The following is a 19,126-nucleotide window of genomic DNA, read 5'->3' on the forward strand; positions in this document are numbered from 1 at the left end:
GCCGAGGGCGATGGATTTTTTAAGATCGATAAAATTCTTAGCTTAGTTTTCTCCAGAAGAGAAGGAAGACTGCGAGATACTAATATAGACAGTAGAGCAGTATCTAGTTCTCAAACTGAGTTCCACGAAACCCAAGAATTCTGCAGAACTGGATTCGGGGTTCCGTAAAATATTTTATACAATGGTGGGCAACTTGGCGTGTCTACAAATCTTAATAAAGAAAAACGCACACAGTGTGCTTCAAGTTCGTATTGGCAACCATGGAAAATGTTAATTTGTCATGTCTGAATTGCACCATATTTGAAGGATTCAGAATCATAGTGGGCCAAGTGCCATTTATTAAAAACGGAGAAAACAAGAGTTAAAATTAAGTGATTACCATAATTTAACGAAACATATAGCAAGTAAGATAAAGTATGCATATTAAAATTAAATGATATGTCAATCTTCATTAAGTTATGGTATTTACTTAACTTTAACCCTTGCGTTCTCCGTTTTTAATAAATGGCACTTGGCCCGCTATGACTCTGAACCCTTCATTTCTCAGTACATGTAATTAATTGTTGAATTTTAGGGATTCTGCATTGCTATTAAAACGAGCGTACCGTCGAAACAATAGACAACTGTTTTTTATTACTTTGAACTGTCTTTATAATTGAAAAATATACGTGTGGTATTCGGACTAACACTGAGTCACTTTAGTTAATTGCATACATCATGCAACTGACCATAACTTGAAAATCACTTTTAAAAACTTTACACGCATCTAATTCTGGGCGCATTAAGAGGAGTTGTTTAGTCAACTGTCCGAAGACAGGTCTGAACCACACAACTGATACCAAGAAGGCACCACTTATGAGGCAACTAAGCCAGGAGATAATGAGGTAGGGTGGCCATTTCCTTTCCTCCTCCATTGCATACATCTCCCAATAGCTACATGCTAGTCAGACTTCAGTTGCATACAAACAATTGTTCTTCCTCTGACACATCGTCAAGTGAGATGTACTGCCTGATAATAGTTGTACATATCAGCCAGAACCTCAATCAGAGGTTATTAAAAGGAGAATATCACGAAATTTCGAACCGAGCTGTAAGAAAATTGTTCCCTTTTGCTTCAATATAATTAATTATCTATACAAATTAGACTTTTCAAGATATCCTGCAACCAAAACTTTAAACCGAAGCAGACTTAACGCAGAATCTGATTTGAGACTACAGCTTTCTCACATCCATCGCATAAGTCATGAGTAAGCGTAATGAAAACAGTAGGTCTATAGGCTATACAGATAATTTATTTATTCGGAAACTGCCTTCAAGCATCCTCATTTTTAGCGCAACGTGCAATGCATAGCTGTTTACACAATCTTCTGAAATATTTGTAAACGGAACATTTACATATGCACCAAATTTTTTTAATCAAATATATACAGGTCATGTTTATAAAAATTGGTTTTACATTCCTGCGACATTGTGTCTTCTTGAAGCTAAAATACAGCAAAGTATAGCGAAATGTGTTGCGATTTAATGATATCTGCCAAACGGGTTCAAATCCTGATTGGGACAAGTTACTGGTTGAGGTTTTTTCCAGGGTTTTCTCTCAACCCATTAAGAGCAAATGCTGGGTAACCTCCGGCACTGGACCCCGAACTCAATTCGCCGACATCACCTGCATCTCATTCAGACGTTAGATAACCATAGAAATTGATAAAGCGTCGTTAAATAACCAAATTCAAATAAAATAAAAAGAAATACATTGTCACCAAAGTTAATCACTAACTGTAGCAAAAAACTTTGTCTGCTTTCTTTCACTTTCGGTATTTTTAAGTATTAACTTGTGCTATACAATATGCTGATTGTGGGCATTGCGGCTGCAGTATTTGTTCTGGTTCGGAATGGGGCGAAACGCGTCACACGTGATCAGGAGTCAAGGCTGATGCAACCATAAGAAAAATCCTGCAGTAAGTTCTCGTATTATAGACTACGACTACACAGTAAGAAATGTCCGTTCATAAGCAGAAAAGGGCAACAAAAAGTAGAACATTTCCTAAAAAATGACCAGTAGACAATAAAAGACCAAAAAATGCAAAATAAAAATAGGCTATATTAGTTCGTGTTGAAGTGAAAGTGCATTGTCTGTGATGTCTCAGAAAAAGATGACACTTCATCAACTTCCGAGCTCTACTTATCACACATTCTGCCTAAATAATTAAAGTAAATTGGATACCGGAAGGTTGAACGGTAAATTATACAGGATGCAAACGATATAAACAGCATAGTCATTTTTTTACTTGGTTATTTAACGACGCTGTATCAACTACGAGGTTATTTAGCGTCGATGAGATTGGTGTCAGTGAGATGATACTTGGCGAGATGAGGCCGAGGATTCGCCATAGATTACCTGACATTTATCTTACGGTTGGGGCAAACCTCTGAAAAAACCCAACCAGATAATCAGTCCAAGCGGGAATCGAACCCGCGCCCGAGCGCAACTCCGGATCGGTAGGCAAGCCCCTTAGCCGACAGAGCTACGCATAGTCAATTAAAGAAATGTTTTGGTCTAATTACTATAACGATTTGCCAAGAAAAAATATTTTCTGTAATTCCTATGTTTTCGCAAAAGTGAATTGCAGTATACAAGTGAGAAATTCACACGGGCCAATACATCGACAGCGTTACACAACTAATATCTTCATTTTTTCATCCCTTTTACCTCCACAATTGAGCTGCACTCGGGTGTTAGTTCGATTTCCTCTTTGATTGATTATCTGGTTAGGTTTTTTCCGACGTTTTTTCAAACCGTAAGGGAATGTCAGGTAATCCATGACGAATCCTCGGTTTCATCACGCCAAATATCATCTCGCTATCACCAACTTCATCAATGCTAAATAACGCATTTGTTTAAACAGCGTCGTTAAACAACTAACTAAAAAAATTCCCTTGTAATACCAACTGTGGTGTAGGAGAGGAAGGGTACTGTCTCTGAATCAACACTAGACATCTATACCTGTATTTTTGAAAGATGGGACATGACAGTTAAGCGGCCGAACTTGGAACTACAGTGCTATGTTGCCAATATGGACTATCACGCTGCCAGCTGATGGAAGCCAGCAATTGACGTTAATATGGCAGACGTTAAAACATTCATTGACAATTGACGCGAAGGTAAGAAAACAATACAAAAATCGACAGAGAATCAAAGACGAAACGTACCAATGCTAATATTGTGTGCACAATAAATGTCGCCAAGAGAGCTATGTATTAAGCACTCGCCACGTGGGAACGGTAAGTTTGGCAACTCAACCGTTGTTACCATAGCAACAAGTCTACCACGCTATGTGACATTCAGTTTTTTTCAGATCGCAACGCTCCTGTCATGCCCATCTTTCAAAAAAACAAGTATACATATTGCGGGCCTCTCTGGAAGTGGAATTGACACAATGCAGGGTCACTTCAGAGACGTCAGAGGACAATCACGAGACAGCTGACAACTATCCAGTCCCGTAGGCGGAAGATAAATTTCTTCCATTGCCTTCACCGGAATAGCGCGCACCCTACCTCAGACCCACCGAATATCAATGTTTGAAAATCAAATACAGATGGAACTGATGATATTCCTTAATTTATGGAGAGAGGAGATGTGTCGTGAGGGCGATACTTCACTTTTGTTAAGAACGTTTTCAACATCTTCAGCTTCATTCACACTAAACGTTTGTTGCTGTTGCCCAACGATTTAAGCGAAGATGGGATAAAAAATCTGACCAGTGGCTATCAGTTCTATAATCACAATATTTCATTAAATTAAAGAGCGATATAGAAGAAATCTTCATTATTTCTTATTAGTGGACTGTAGGCCTAGTTTATCGCCAGTAAACTTGGCAGCTTGTACTCACATTATATATATGTAGAGCACGAATTTATATGCAAAATGCATATTGCATGAAAGATAATTTAACATATGGAGGGCATCATACCAGAAAGACGTATTAACAAGTTGTCTTATTGAAATATTTTAATGGAACCTATTTGTTTAAAAACAACCCTTTGAGAATTACAATGGACATGAAGAAGAATGATAGAATGTAGGTACCTTGTTATGTAGACAAGAATAAAAATAATAATTCCATATTTAAATGGCTCTAATATAAACTTGCACTTTTGTTCATATCCCTTCTGGCATGATGCCCTCGATAGGGAAACGTATTTTTCGATTATCCTGACAATAGTAATCTTTTAACACATGTTTGTTACTGCATATGATTTCATATTTTAATATTTATTTACATTGCACGTATATCTTCCTATTTCAGTATAGAAATTGCATACCCTGGACATATTCTGATGCATATTTTCCTTTGTAATGCAAAGATGGCATATTTAGCAATTCTCTGAAGCTTAATAACAAATAAGGAATAATCCATGCCCTGTGGAAACGCTCATTTGTTTTAGTACCACGTGAATCAGTTATTTGAAACAATAACAAAAATGGAAGCTCAGTTTTCTCCGTTGCAAGAGTCTTTGTCCTAAGTTCAAAATGTTATTGATGCTTTGCCCAGAAACTCACGGAATTGCAAAGAACGTCTGAAAAACTTCAATCTGTAGTAGCAAAGGGGTGTTTACAGAAAAAAAGTCACGAAGTTTATCCCATGCGCCTTGAACTTCTTGCCCAGAAACACACGGAATTACAAAGAAATTTTGAAAAATTTCAATCAGTAATTGCAAAGGGGTGTTTACAGAAAAAAGTCACTAAGTTTATCCCATGCGCCTTGGACTTCTTGTGATGTGGAGAGGTCATTCTCAATGTATAAAAATCTGTTTTCTCATAGGCGTAGGAAAACATGAAGATGGTATTAATTTTTTCTGGAATTTTCAGCTTTAATGTGGGTAAAAGATAGAAATTTTATACTTATGTTGCTATTGTTTAGCCAACTGTCCGAAGACAGGTCTGAACCTCATAAGTGACATCATAAGGCTTCACTCATGAAGCAACTAAGCCAGAAGATAATGGGGTATAGTGACCAGTTGCTTTCCTCCTTCATTGCATACATCGCTGACTAGTTACATTTTACACTAATCAGACTTCAGATGTACAGTATACAAACAATTGTTCTTCCTCTGACATTTAACGTCAAGTGAGATGTACTGTCTGATAATAAATGTACAGTCTTAGACACAAAAAATGACCGGCTGCCATACGCTAAGTCCCTTTCGGAAGACTTCGGTTGATTACGTGACAGCGTAGGTTTACACGTGAAGGAGTTTCTCATTCACGACTCCGCTCTGTTTTTCCTTTGTTTTGTTTGTTTGCTTGTTGTTTTTCTGTCTGTTTATAGGTAAAGTGTTATGAATAATCTATAACGAAGATATATTCAAGGAGTAAATTAGGTGCAAAATAAATATCCTTTCCCTAGTCGTGTGAACCAGGCGCTGCCCGAAGTGGACTTAGAGAAACTCACGCTACAGGCAATCGGTCATTTTTTGTGTCTAACGCTGTACATATCAGCCAGACCTTCCATCAGAAGTATATACTTAAGTAATATAGCGAAACTTATGTTAGTTGTTTAACTGTGTTTTATTGCAATGTACAATGCTTTAAATAACTTTCAACAAATTGTGGATGCACTGAGGTTTTAAAAACTGCCATGTTTTTACTCTATTTCAAAGTAAAAATATTTACGAGGTGTTATTTTTCGAAATTTATATTGCATATTTTAAGATTTTCATAGAGAATATTTTCACGTATATTTTGAGTGTATAAATATATACAGAGTATTCCCGGGCTAGACTTACAAACTTTCAGGAATGATGGGGCAGGGTACATGTATCGATTTGAGATAAGGAACCCTGGTCCAGAAATGACCGAGTCGAAAGTTACAAGCAAAAATAGTTGTGAGGAAATGAAATAATTTTATTCCTCTGTACACCTTATTTATGTGTATTTATCTGTAGATCTTACACATACTGTATTCATCTGACGTTGTTTACGTTGTCTACTTACAGTATTCCATTCAGTGCCTTGTCTGAGGGGTGGGGACAGGAAACTACACTAAAGCAATGCAGATAGCGTAATGTGTAACGGACATGGTCGGTCCTGATATGCACGTCTGTAGACAGCAGTGTATGTACACAAGTTGCAGTGTCCAGTCGATCAGTCCTAGTGAAATGGAGGTGTACACGAGAGCGGAATATGCAGACCTGATTTTCGAATACGGATGAGCCAATGGGAAGAGTAGACAAGCTCACAGATTGTATCAGGTGCAAGTACCCACGTAGGAGACATCCGGCCCATACCATCTTTCCACGACTGTTCCAAAGATTAAGGGAAATAAGGCACGTGGTGCCAAATTACAAATCCATTTCCATACAACTATTTTTGCTTATAACTTTCGACTCAATCATTTCCGGACCAGGGTTCCTTGTTTCAAATTGATACATGTGCCCTTCCCCATCATCCCTGAAAGTTTGTAATACTAGCCCTGAAACACCCTGTATAAATCCGGGCTCTGTTTATTTGCATTCTGCATTTTAAATAAGTAAAAATTGGAAACAGGAAGAGAAGTGGAAGATTAGTTCAAAATATGTATAATAAATCCTGTTATCAGTTCCTCCCACCTGACTGTTGGTTGTCGACCTCATCACCATCTCCCGTGCGATGTCAGCCAGAACGTTTGCGGGTTTGAGCCCCGTCATTTTCCCCGTCCTTTCTTCCGAGGTGTTGTAAGAGTTTGCTATGTCCTGCGCTGGTGTGTCGTTACTGATGGCCGCCGCTGCGAACGTGGCCAGCCCCAGGAAGACCAGGAGCGTCCTTTTAACGGTGCACATTCCTGGAACAATGCGTCGTCATGCATATGCAAAGCCTCCTCACTGTTTTCTTCACGACGACAAAAAAACAAGTTCATACGAGTTCAGACTTTCAGATACTTACCACATAGATCAGTTTGTAATCGTAGGCGTCTGTTAATACCTCATAAAATTATTATTAGTTAATTTACCTTCAAAAACCGGAAAATCTGGCCGTTTTATCTTTAATCTTGTAGAAGATTATGACTGAAATTAGACATTATCAAGTAGGGGAATACCTTGGTCATGTGATTAGCATGATGCAACATCACAGCTTAAGACAACAAAATAATGGGAAGCAGCACAGTAATAAACGAAGAGTCCATTGCAAGAATGATGGATGTCATTTGGAATACATTTTGCAGGAGAAGCAATTGAAAGTTTGAAATGCTTAGCGCTCAAAGCTTAACTGTGATTTTCCGATCATTACTGGACAGTGACTATTATCAGTGTTAATGCCATATAACTCTGTATGTACATTCTATATGCCTTAAGCTATGCATTGACAGTCTTGGTTCATTTTCGACAAGAAAGTGACATCCATCATTCTTGCAGTGGACTCTTCAAATATTTTTGCCATCTTACGCCATTAAAAAACAGCCTCCTGAACATACATATCGATCTACAAAATCATAATCGAAACGAAGACAGAGCATTGAGTAATCAATATTCAAATGTTAGTAAAACAGTAAATAAAATTTAATTAAATATTTTATTACTGCAGTCAACGGGTGTGGAATGAGATGGCATCTAGCTTGAGGGTCACCGCAATAGATCTTTTAGATCGCAGTGCTGGGTAATAGTGCCTCTCTCGAAATTCAGTTAAATTCAATTTAAAAATGGGCACGGTTTCCAGTAAAAATTGGCATACACTGTAGATCTTATAATCCTGTTATAAATGGTGTTATTTTTATACATATGAAACATTTTAATAATATTTTATTATACATCTTGATTACACAACTTTTAACACTATATCACTTCGGAATATGTATTATATGTCTTATATTATAAACGTTTCCTCCAAACAATAACATCAAATATGCATATTTCCGAAGTATAAAACAAAGAAAATATTTCGGAATGTGTATTATATGTCTTTCTCGTGTTAAATTTTATCATACCTGGTTAACATGTTTCGGCCTGTTATGGATCTTCTTCGATAATACATAATATACAATTATAGATATACATAATATATATTTAGACCCTATTTAAGAGACTATAAACTTTGACTTAACATTATAGAATTATCTCTTTTCTCACATATTCTTGTTTTGTTTCCTCTGGGGGTGGAGGGAAACAAAACAAAAGGCGCCAAGACCAACAACAACCAATTCTGAAGAAGGCCCATAACAGGCCGAAACGTTTACTAAAGCCGCTTTATTCACCATAAATTTTGCGAAATCTTAAATTGTATTTATAAAAACATTCCTTACTTACTTACTTACTGGCTTTTAAGGAACCCGTAGGTTCATTGCCGCCCTCACATAAGCCCGCCATTGGTCCCTATCCTGAGCAAGATTAATCCAGTCTCTATCATCATATCCCACCTCCCTCAAATCCATTTTAATATTATCTTCCCATCTACGTCTCGGCCTCCCCAAAGGTCTTTTTCCCTCCGGCCTCCCAACTAACATTCTATATGCATTTCTGGATTCGCCCATACGTGCTACATGCCCTGCCTATCTCAAACGTCTGGATTTAATGTTCCTAATTATGTCAGGTGAAGAATACAATGCGTGCAGTTCTGTGTTGCGTAACTTTCTCCATTCTCCTGTAACTTCATCCCTCTTAGCCCCAAATATTTTCCTAAGCACCTTATTCTCAAACACCCTTAACCTATGTTCCTCTCTCAAAGTGAGAGTCCAAGTTTCACAACCATACAGAACAACCGGTAATATAACTGTTTTATAAATTCTAACTTTCAGATTTTTTGACAACAGACTGGATGATAAAAGGTTCTCAACCGAATAATAACACGCATTTCCCATATTTATTCTGTGTTTAATTTCCTCCCGAGTATCATTTATATTTGTTACTGTTGCTCTCAGGTATTTTAATGTTTCCACCTCTTCAAAGGATAAATTTCCAATTTCTATATTTCCATTTCGTACAATATTCTTGTCAAGAGACATAATCATATACTTAGTCTTTTCAGGATTTACTTCCAAACCTATTTCTTTACTTGCTTGTAAAATTCCCGTATTATTTATAAAAAACATTATATGGAAAATATAAAAAGGGGTTTCATTCTGTGTAAATCTTGAACCACCAAAAAAAAAAAAAAAAAAAAAAAAAAACATGTCTACAAAGTTCCATTCCCGGTCGGGGCAAGTTACCTGGTTGAGGTTTTTTCCGGTATTTTCCCTCAACCCATTAGGAGCAAATGCTGGATAACTGTCGTTGCTGGACCTCGGACTCATTTCACCGGCATTATCACCTTCATTTCATTCAGACGCTAAATAACCTGAGATGTTGATAAAGCGTCGTAACTTAACCTACTAAAATAAAAAAATAAATAAATACGAATCACATTCATGAGATCACTATTAGCTGCTGGTGTTGACTTCATCTTCACGATTCAGAAGCACGTTGTAGGTTACCTCGAGACCCAGTACGTGCCTGACAGCGTGTTAACAACAAGTTGAAAGCTGTCATTTAGTAACGGATAAACGGCTGCTCCAAGACTGGTCATTATTATACGTTAGGGTCAGGTGGTGAATGGCTTCAGTAATGGGATAATAGATGTTTGTGCATTCACGTCACATTCAATTCAAAAAGTCTCCCGATTTACACAAGGGAAATGTTTTTATGATCATGGGCGTCACCTCGTTAATCATACACGATTCTTATCGCCGGAGCCTCCCATTTTGTGAACACACAAAAGCTTTAACCGCAAATACAAAACCTATCGATAGTCTGAAATAACTACATGCAGTGCACTATGTTAGTCACAGTCATTTTAGTAATGCAGAGTGTCACAAACAGAGACCGGCACAATATGCAGAAAATTTTGCCTTGATATGAAATGTATCACTGAATAAGTGAATAACTGCTTTACTGTATTAATATTTTGGTAAATTACCTGGCTGACTAGTTTCGACGTGGTGTCCGTCATTCTCCGAAGCTTAATGAGGTCCAGCGCTATCTTTTGGTTTCCTGTCGAAAAGAGTGTGTTTTGAAATTCAGTTGAGTGTTCAGGATGTGTTGTGGGTGTGTTTTTGTATATTTGTAAATTTCGTATTGTTCTGTAGTGTCAATTTTCTGTTTTTATTTTGTAGTATTTCCATGTCAGTGTCTATGTTGTTGTACTCCAATCACAACTAAAGCAACATAGATACTGACATGAAAATACTACACATCCAGGCAAAAACCAGAAACTTGACACTCTAGAACAATATGAAATTTACAAACACACTAAAACACACCCACAACATATCCTGAGCAATCACCTGAAGTTCAAAACACAAATCATTTTCGACACAATTATGAACACACCCCACCACAACAGTAAACCAGAAGATAGCGCTGTACCTTACTAGGGTTCGAAGAATGACGGACACCACATCAAAACTAGTCAGCCAGATAATTTAACATAATATTAACACTTATTCAATGATTATACAAGTGTTAAAAGAGTATATCTAGAAATGATTAAATTTATTTCGTCAAAATATGAAAATATGAAATAAATATTTCAATGTTAAAAATGCCATCGTTCCTAAATAATTTGTAGCAGGTTTACATCATTATTTACAAAAATAAGTCTTTAGAGATTAATAGTTTTGGCTATATCCAATATGCTTCCAAATAAAATACAATAAATCCACATAATTAAACAGTTTGACAGCATCATGAAATCCTTACATAAATGCAAGAAGTAAATAACTCTATTTTTTACATTGAACAAGCGCTGGCCTTCTGTATTCGAGGTTGTGGGTTCGATCCCGGCCCAGGTCGATGGCATTTAAGTGTGTTTAAATGCGACAGGCTCATGTCAGTAGATTTACTGGTATGTAAAAGAACTCCTGCGGGACAAAATTCCGGCACACCGGCGACGCTGATATAACCTCTGCATTTGCGATCGTCGTTAAATAAACCGTAATTTAATTTTAAATTTACACTGAACAGAAAAAAAAATTAGTTCCTACATTGGCTAGACTCAATAAATAATGATTGCAGCACATGTAACTTTTCTATATTTTCTCCCCCCCCTCTCTCTCTCTACCTCCCTTTTTCCCTGCCTTTCCTTTTCTTCTTTTTCGCCTTTCTTGCTCTTTTTTACTCAAATCGCCCGTCTTCCTTCCTCTTCTCTCTCGCTATCTCTATGTTTTCATACACTTGTTGAAGTTTACCTAACCTATAATCGAGAATTTTCAAGCAATTTATTAGATGGATGCAGTGGAGATAGGCTACATACCACACTTCTGGTTTTGACAACATAAATTGTCATACCCTGTGTATAAGCTACAGGTAGACATCTACCTCCTAAGTGAAAATGAAAAACAGATCTTTCATTGTAAAACAGGATGGAATCTGCCATTTAAGGATTTTATCCTTCACGTTAGCAGAAATGACTCCTATTTATAAAAATGAAACATGATACTACCAGATTGCAAAAATATTTTCTCTTTTTGTGAGCTACGAATATGACTTTTATGGATTGTCGTGGCGAAATAGAAAGAAGTTGTCAAAAGCAGAATTTATTACACTTAATGTGAAATCGATATTGCTCAATGCTCAACGAATAAAATTTTTACTGTACAGTACAAGAAAGAATTTTCATTCTTACAAACTCTGTGATCAAGTAGACTAGTTGTTCAAATAACGCATTATTCACTTATTATTATTATTATTATTATTATTATTATTATTATTATTATTATTATTATTATTATTATTATTATTATCAGCTTTACAATTCACTAACGGTAATCGTGTAATCTCGAGGTAGCGAAAGGGATTCGTAATCCGAAAATAAGCTCAGACATGGGTTCGAGTCCGTTACATTATTAACTTGCTCAGGGATGTCTCCACTTTTCTGCTGAAAACTGAATCCGACTCTGTTAGATTTGTAGTTTCAAAAAGTACTATTTGAACCACACAAAGGACCTTTTCAGTTATACAGTAATATGCTTACTGTAATGATTTTAATCGCCATATAATAAAATAAGTATATATCTATACATATCAACTTAAAACCTAGCCCAGGAGTTCTCAACCTTTTTATGATTGTGAGAACTACCCACCTGTAATACTGAGTGAGCGAGCACCTTGAAATCGTAAAGGTATTAATATATAAATACCTACGTAAATAAATTAAATAACAAATAAAATATATATTTATGCTCGACCATGCCGAAATATAGTAATTATACACCTGGTAGCAGTCCTTTAATGCATGTCATTAAAGTACACCTATTCATTGAAGTTCAGGTTTTCGATTATTCTCGGATATGCAATCGAAAGACGAGGGAAACGTCACGGAGGCTGGAAATCCAATACTGTCGCAGAAGGTTATGTTCTGTTACTATAATAATTAGCGTTAATTGTAAATAATATTCAAATAAATTCAATTTGTCATCTCGTTTTTCAATTCTAAATCAATTTCCAGGTTATACATTCTCTGCATTACATCAAGGTCAATGACATTATTGTTCCTCGGAGAAAATCAATACTTTCGCGTCTGCGCACATCTCACAATTTCGAGCTATGAACACGGTCACTTTCGATCTTCTGTCAGATACAAATAAAATGAATATATCTGAATAATTTCAAGTTAGAAATATGGTAGAGCATAAAAAGTCGTATGAAACTTGCCTATAATGGTAATTAAGACGCTCGTATGAAAATTATGAAACGAGCGCAAGCGAGTTTCATAAACAAACGTACTTGCGTCTTAATTACTATCATTATAGGCTCGTTGCATAATGCACTATTATGAAACACTCACCAGGGTAATGCGATCGTTGAACTTCAATGTTATTCAGAATTTCATTGATGTCCAAGGAGAAGACGCTTAGATTAAATTAAATTATGGTTTATTTAGCGACACTCGCAACTGCAGAGGTTATATCAGCGTCGCCATTGTGCCGGAATTTTGTCCGCAGGAGTTCTTTTACATGCCAGTAAATCTACTGACATTAGCCTGTCGCATTTAAACACACTTAAATACCATCGACCTGGGCCGGGATCGAATCCGCAACCTCGAGCACAAAAGACCAACGCTATACCGACCACGCTACCGAGGCCGACATTCGCTTAGATGTGATTCAATAAATTAATCGTGAGATATTTCATATGAGAAAGTATTTTATTTTTTCGCATAGATGGATCGTCCCGAACATAGTTATGGATTTGAGAGAAACACTCCGTAGTATTTGGAATCTTTTTGCATCTTCTGCTTCCGTAAGGCTATGAATTTCTCCTTTTACAACAAATGTTTCAGCGCTGAGGAGGACTGGAGATCTAACAATTCAAGTTCCTCTCTACCAGCCATATTATTCTCTTGAATAATCTTGATTTTTCGGACTAAATCCATACTGAATTGAAAGGGATTATAGTCTACACAATGAAACACGGGAAAACCTATCAAGTCGCTAAAATAGTAGACTATAACTTAATGGATGGATAGGAATACTATTTGTTCCGGCTTGTAAAACAAAATTTGCACTGAAAAAAAGGGCTTCAGGAGCGTTCGTGTCGCCAGCACATTTTTACCTGCATGACGAGAGCACCAAATGCCATTAAAAGAGAACTATTGTGCTCGCGAGCGCCAGGTTGAGAATAAAAGACGTAATTATAATTTTAATAAGTAATGATATCAGTGTTGCGTTTTTTTCTAAGTAATTTAAGCATTAAAACATTGAATTGTGAACGTTTTATATGTCTCGAAAACGAAACGCGTTTTATAAACTGTAAACACTTGTCCTCGTGAATTTTCAATTAACTTATATAACTGAAAGGGAAAAAAGTTCATGAGAAATCGCTGTAGGTTCCTACAACTTTTATTTCCTCAAAAGTCTCAAAATCACACTTTTTCTCTAATGAGAAAGTAAAAATATGTGAGAAAAGAGATAATCCTATAATGTTAAGTCAGAGTTTAGGGTCTCTTAAATAGGATCTAAATATATATTATGTATATCTCCTACTTATATAGGTATTTAGTCTAGTAACATTTTTAACTACTTCATTTTAATTTTAAGTATTAATTTAATTTATCGCGTATAAATTATATCTTTCCGAGATCACATATTGTCGTTAGGCTTATTACAGCACAACATCATAAAATTTGTTGCAGTTCTGCTGAAGATATCGATTAAGATTTTCATAGAAATACAGTACATGTTTAAATACCTGTGATGCCAAAAAAGTATGTGGGCTAATGTTATTAAAGTTATTTTATCAACAGTAATCTCACTAGACGTTTTGATTTATCTAGAGAAAATCAAAACTCGAGTGGGATTTAATTAACTATTACACGATTTGAAGAAAGTATATAAAGATTAGAAGTAACGAAGTACTCCAATACAATAAAATATTAATTGACTTATGAAAATACAACTGTTTTCAAATGTATTATTGTACCATCTCAACATTACAAATATTACGCTAGATGCATGCTAGATGGCAGTAGTGAGCAACGCCTTCTCGATCTATTACACACGATGGCAATGTTACTAGTCAAAAAGGCTTTGTTGATTCAGTTTCATTTTTATTAAAATGCAACATTCCACTTCAATTATCCGAATCCCAGTAATCAACGTCACTTGACAGATGATTTTCAATAAATCTTAATATTAAACAATCTCTGATACGTGACTATCCATAATATCATATAGCAGAAGCTATAACATAACCTATAACATAATATGCACAAGTGTTAGAAAAGTTTTAATTAACGACGATGACATAAAAAATAAACATGAATAATTTTAAAAGGAATAATTATTGAATGTACAATTTTCAAATTTGAATGTGGTTGGTGGTTCAAATGATGTTATATTAGACGTGTGCGTAATAGAAGTGGAACTCGTTGATTTAGGCCTACATGGTGTATTCAACTTATTCAGGATTTCCGAATGGTGCTCTTCATTTATTTGTAAATCGGATTTCAGAAGATGCATAGGTATGATCAGTGATTTTTATTAATTTTTGTTCTTGAATGCCAATGTGAGTCATATTTGAAACTGCTGTACATCGACTGGAGTGGTTTCTAATTTTATGTAATTATATATATTTTTGACGTCCAGACCAGCGCAGTTTCAAATGTTGGCAAACAAAGAAAAAAATGCTAGGGACGCGATAAAATTAAACAAATGCTAGGGACGCGATAAAATTGTACGATAAGCAGCCATGATTGGTTGAAATACGTCCTTTCGTACCGTTTTATTGGTCAAAAGTAGTATGACGTAGTGAGAGTGTAATAGTCATCGTAAATCTGTGGCTCCAAGGCAGTTTTTCAAGAGCGAGTATTTAAAGTTTGAACGATTGTGTAAAATCATAATAATCATGTCTCATAAGAACGGGTTAGAAAGAAAAATAATGGAGATAGTATGCATGTCGTCTTTTGCCACAATAAAGATACCACCAGGATGCACAACATACAGCAAAATCTCATTTTCACAAAAAAATTTGACATATCACATCTTTTGCCTTGGAACCACAGAAATGCAGTGTAATATACAGAGTGATTCATGAAGATTGTGCAATACTCTAGGATGTGATTTCTGACATCATTCTGATGAAAAAAGTTCATATATACATGTGTCCGATTTTGAATAGTTTCGGATAAAATCACGTTTCTTTCTTCCGTAACACACATTCTTGTGAACTTAACTCTCTCTGGAGGTCTGGAGTTGGATGTGTTACAATACAGCTGATAGCGACGCAAAATCTCGTGACATTTCGGTCACGGTTAGAGGTAACTCAACACCGGTACACCTACCTACCTAGCATTCGAACAACGGAAGTTAGGGACTGCGGCGCGCGCAGTTCACACTCGTACGGCTACGTGTATTGCTGCAGAAGGTGGGATCTTTGAAAACAGGCTTTAATACAGATTTTCCAGGTGAGTAATATCGTGAATGTTCTTTAATGAATTTATAATACACCCAGTACCATTACTGTAAATAATTTAAATGCTTAAACGTTCATAATATATACGTTTATGTTTAACATTCAGAGGGTGTAACTCACTCTATTTAAAAATTATGGCCTATGTTTATGTGAACTTTTTTTCATCAGAATGTTGCCAAAAATCACATCCTAGAGTATTGCACAATCTTCGTGAATAACTGTATATAAAGTATTTATGTATTCCTGTCTGCCTGTCCATCCGTCCATTCATCTGCCCGCCTTTGTGTAGCATTTTCTTCTAAACAGCAGAGCTGCTTTTAGTCCGATCGGTTGTTTATAAATCAATTGAGGAAAGTATGCACATGAAATATGATTTTTTAAAATATAAAAGTGTTAAATTACCCGAAAACTCACATAAATTATGAGTTACTCACAATAAATGCACATAATCTCGTTTAAATTGAATTTTAAACTTTTTACCAATACTTTAAATCAGTGGTACTCATTACGAGGCTCGCACGCCGTATGCGGCTCTCAAAGATGTTTATTGTTGGCTCTTGAACTAATATTACTATTACTATTCTCTTTCTGGGAATTATTATTTTTTATGTACAGTATATAATAATAATATGCAACTGAGACAACTTTGATTACCCTGCATCATTACTGCCAGTGAAGGTGTTCAACAATGACACACATTTGTGTCTTTAAAAAGAGTTAGTGTGAATCTCATGTGCTTATTTTGTCTTGCTGTAACAATGGGTTATAAACGTTTTTATCTTAACAAACATTACAATAGCGTGCATTAAAATTTTGATAGCAAGTATCCAAAACATTCTCAATAGAAGGACTGTTAAACATGTTCATAATATTATCTGAATAGAAAGTAATGTATTCCACTGTACATAAAAAACGAATTGACAACAAAAGCATGGTGCCACGTAACAGAAATTAAACCATTTAGGGTCTATAGATGAGGAGATTGTTTAGAGTGCCTTATAGCTGTATGTGATTAATTATTTTCTAAATTTCCAAATTCAAAACAGAGTGCTGGGGCCTATTCCACAAAGGTATGGTGTTGTACATTACAGGCAAATTCGCTTATAAGTAGTACAAATACCAGAGTTTCTGTTCCACGAAAGTTTTCTACAGTAATAATTTACTACTACATACTTACAAAATTACAAATCAAGCTTCATGATTGAGTTCCACAAAAGTAGGCCTACTAGTATTTGTAACTTAATATATACATGCATTAGTGCTACTTAAATATATTTATTCAATAATATTAAAATATATTTTGATAAATATGTGGTCTGGAATACCTTTTCTTGCTTCTATTTCTTTCAAAAGAAACAACTTATTCTCCTTTGACACGATTTCAATAATTTTTCAGGGCCATATTCATAGACATTTTTAGCGCGGGCTTCCGGTGGGTGATCAGCGTTTTTCATGTTCATAAACCAGTGTTAGCGATAGGGTATGATTTTAATTCTGTACTAGTAACCAGTGGATAGCCGGGGCTAGCTTAGTACGCTGCGAAATGTCTATGAATAGCACCCTCAGTGTTCATAATTCCGTAACGATTAAGTTCGCGGATGAAGTACTTTATTGGTGGCATCTGTTGACGAATATGGAATACTATCGCGGGGCATTATGCGGAACACAAGAACATAATGTTTAACAAGGAAGGATTTTTTTATTATCAAAGAACTAAACTAAAATAAATACCATTGCAGGGTTACGTAATTCATAGAAATATTACAGTACTACGAATCTTTGCTGTATAACCTATCTTAAAATACGACATTACGATTAAGGATGCAAACATAACCTAATTCGACTAATGAAATACGAAGATAAACAGCTGTTTCATGTTATGACGTAGTTTGTTTTATATGAAGTCACTTGTAGCGATTCATTAGTGATGTGCAACACACTTTAATTTGTTCATGGAACAGAAAGATACAACTCTGTACTTTACAACAACTTTCATTGTTTGTAATATACAACACCATACCTTTGTGGAATAGGTTCCAGGTGAAATAAAACAATAAATCAACCAGCTCGTATTGATATGATTTAGCAAACGCAAACGAGTAGCAGAATTCGTCCTTCAGCTTGAAAATATTAGTAATATGTTAATTATGTTACTTTATATTAAAATAACAGGACAAACAATTTAATAATTAAAAATCCACGCATTTTGTTAAGCTTCAATACTGTGGAATGCATTGCAGCTTTCGGAAAATTGATACAGTCAAAATGAAAACTGACCAAGTGCAAAAAGCAAAGTTTTGAGGGGGGGGGAAACTGTATATTATTCAGTTTTATGTGAATAATGACCTGAAAATGTTACAAGTACAACTTATTGGCATACAGTTTACTATAATAAAGTTTAATTAATTCTTACTTTCTCACATTTAGATATATGGGTCAGTTTGTTAGCTTTCTCAGAATTTTTTTTTTTTGCACTTGATCAGTTTTCATTTTGACTGTATCAATTATTGTTTATTACTTTTGGCTCTCCTCTAATTTCTAATGAGTACCAGTGTTTTAAAAAGCACAGAAAAAAATTACAAAATTATAATATTTCACAGAAAGTGAGTTGACGTGATATGCAAATATAATATTACCGGTATGTAATTAAGATGAAAGAATATCACTTTTCTACGACACTATAACCCACCTGTCCACTTTTGGAATCCTGGTAATATATGAACTACAACACAACTGTTTAAAGTCACAAACCAAACCTTATACAGCGACCCACAACATGAGACTAACCTGGCGAGGGGTTGCATTTCCCCTTATATAGACGACATTGTGTTTTCTAGCATTATTACCTGTGCTTTGGGTAGGGCTCTTGCCATAAATCGCTCCTCACTCTCCTCCCAGTGTCCATTAATCCCCCACTTCTCCTCATTTTCTCTCAAAGACAATTTTACTTCACCCCTACAGAAAGTTCTAAAAATGATGAAATAATGACGGATACATCTCGCTGAGCATAAATGTGTATTGTACGTTTTCTATCATTGTGTTCAGGACGTAAAAATATGTCTATTTGCATTATTATGGAAGTGAGGTATGAGATGATATTGTTTTCGCTTGCACGTTGTCATGGTAACTGGACACAGTAACAATGACCCGTACTCGGCGCGCAAAGTGCGAGGAGGGATATATCTAAACGGAGACAATACGCCAGCGA

General features: G+C 35.7%; 1 protein-coding gene across 1 annotated transcript in view; it reads right to left on the minus strand.

Moving 5' to 3' along the window:
- LOC138702698 (uncharacterized) overlaps window positions 1-18,688 on the minus strand; it is a 52,609-nt gene extending 33,921 nt beyond the window's left edge. Inside the window, exons 1-2 of the mRNA XM_069830019.1 lie at window positions 18,608-18,688; window positions 6,610-6,821 (exon numbers count right to left, since the gene is read on the minus strand). Of these exons, the coding sequence (XP_069686120.1) occupies window positions 6,610-6,819 (210 nt within the window). The 5' untranslated portion in view covers window positions 6,820-6,821; window positions 18,608-18,688. The remainder of the gene's footprint in view (window positions 1-6,609; window positions 6,822-18,607) is intronic.
- Window positions 18,689-19,126: the final 438 nt, after the last annotated feature.

Source organism: Periplaneta americana, chromosome 7 (assembly GCF_040183065.1).
Source record: "Periplaneta americana isolate PAMFEO1 chromosome 7, P.americana_PAMFEO1_priV1, whole genome shotgun sequence".
NCBI classification, from domain to species: Eukaryota; Metazoa; Arthropoda; class Insecta; order Blattodea; family Blattidae; genus Periplaneta; species Periplaneta americana.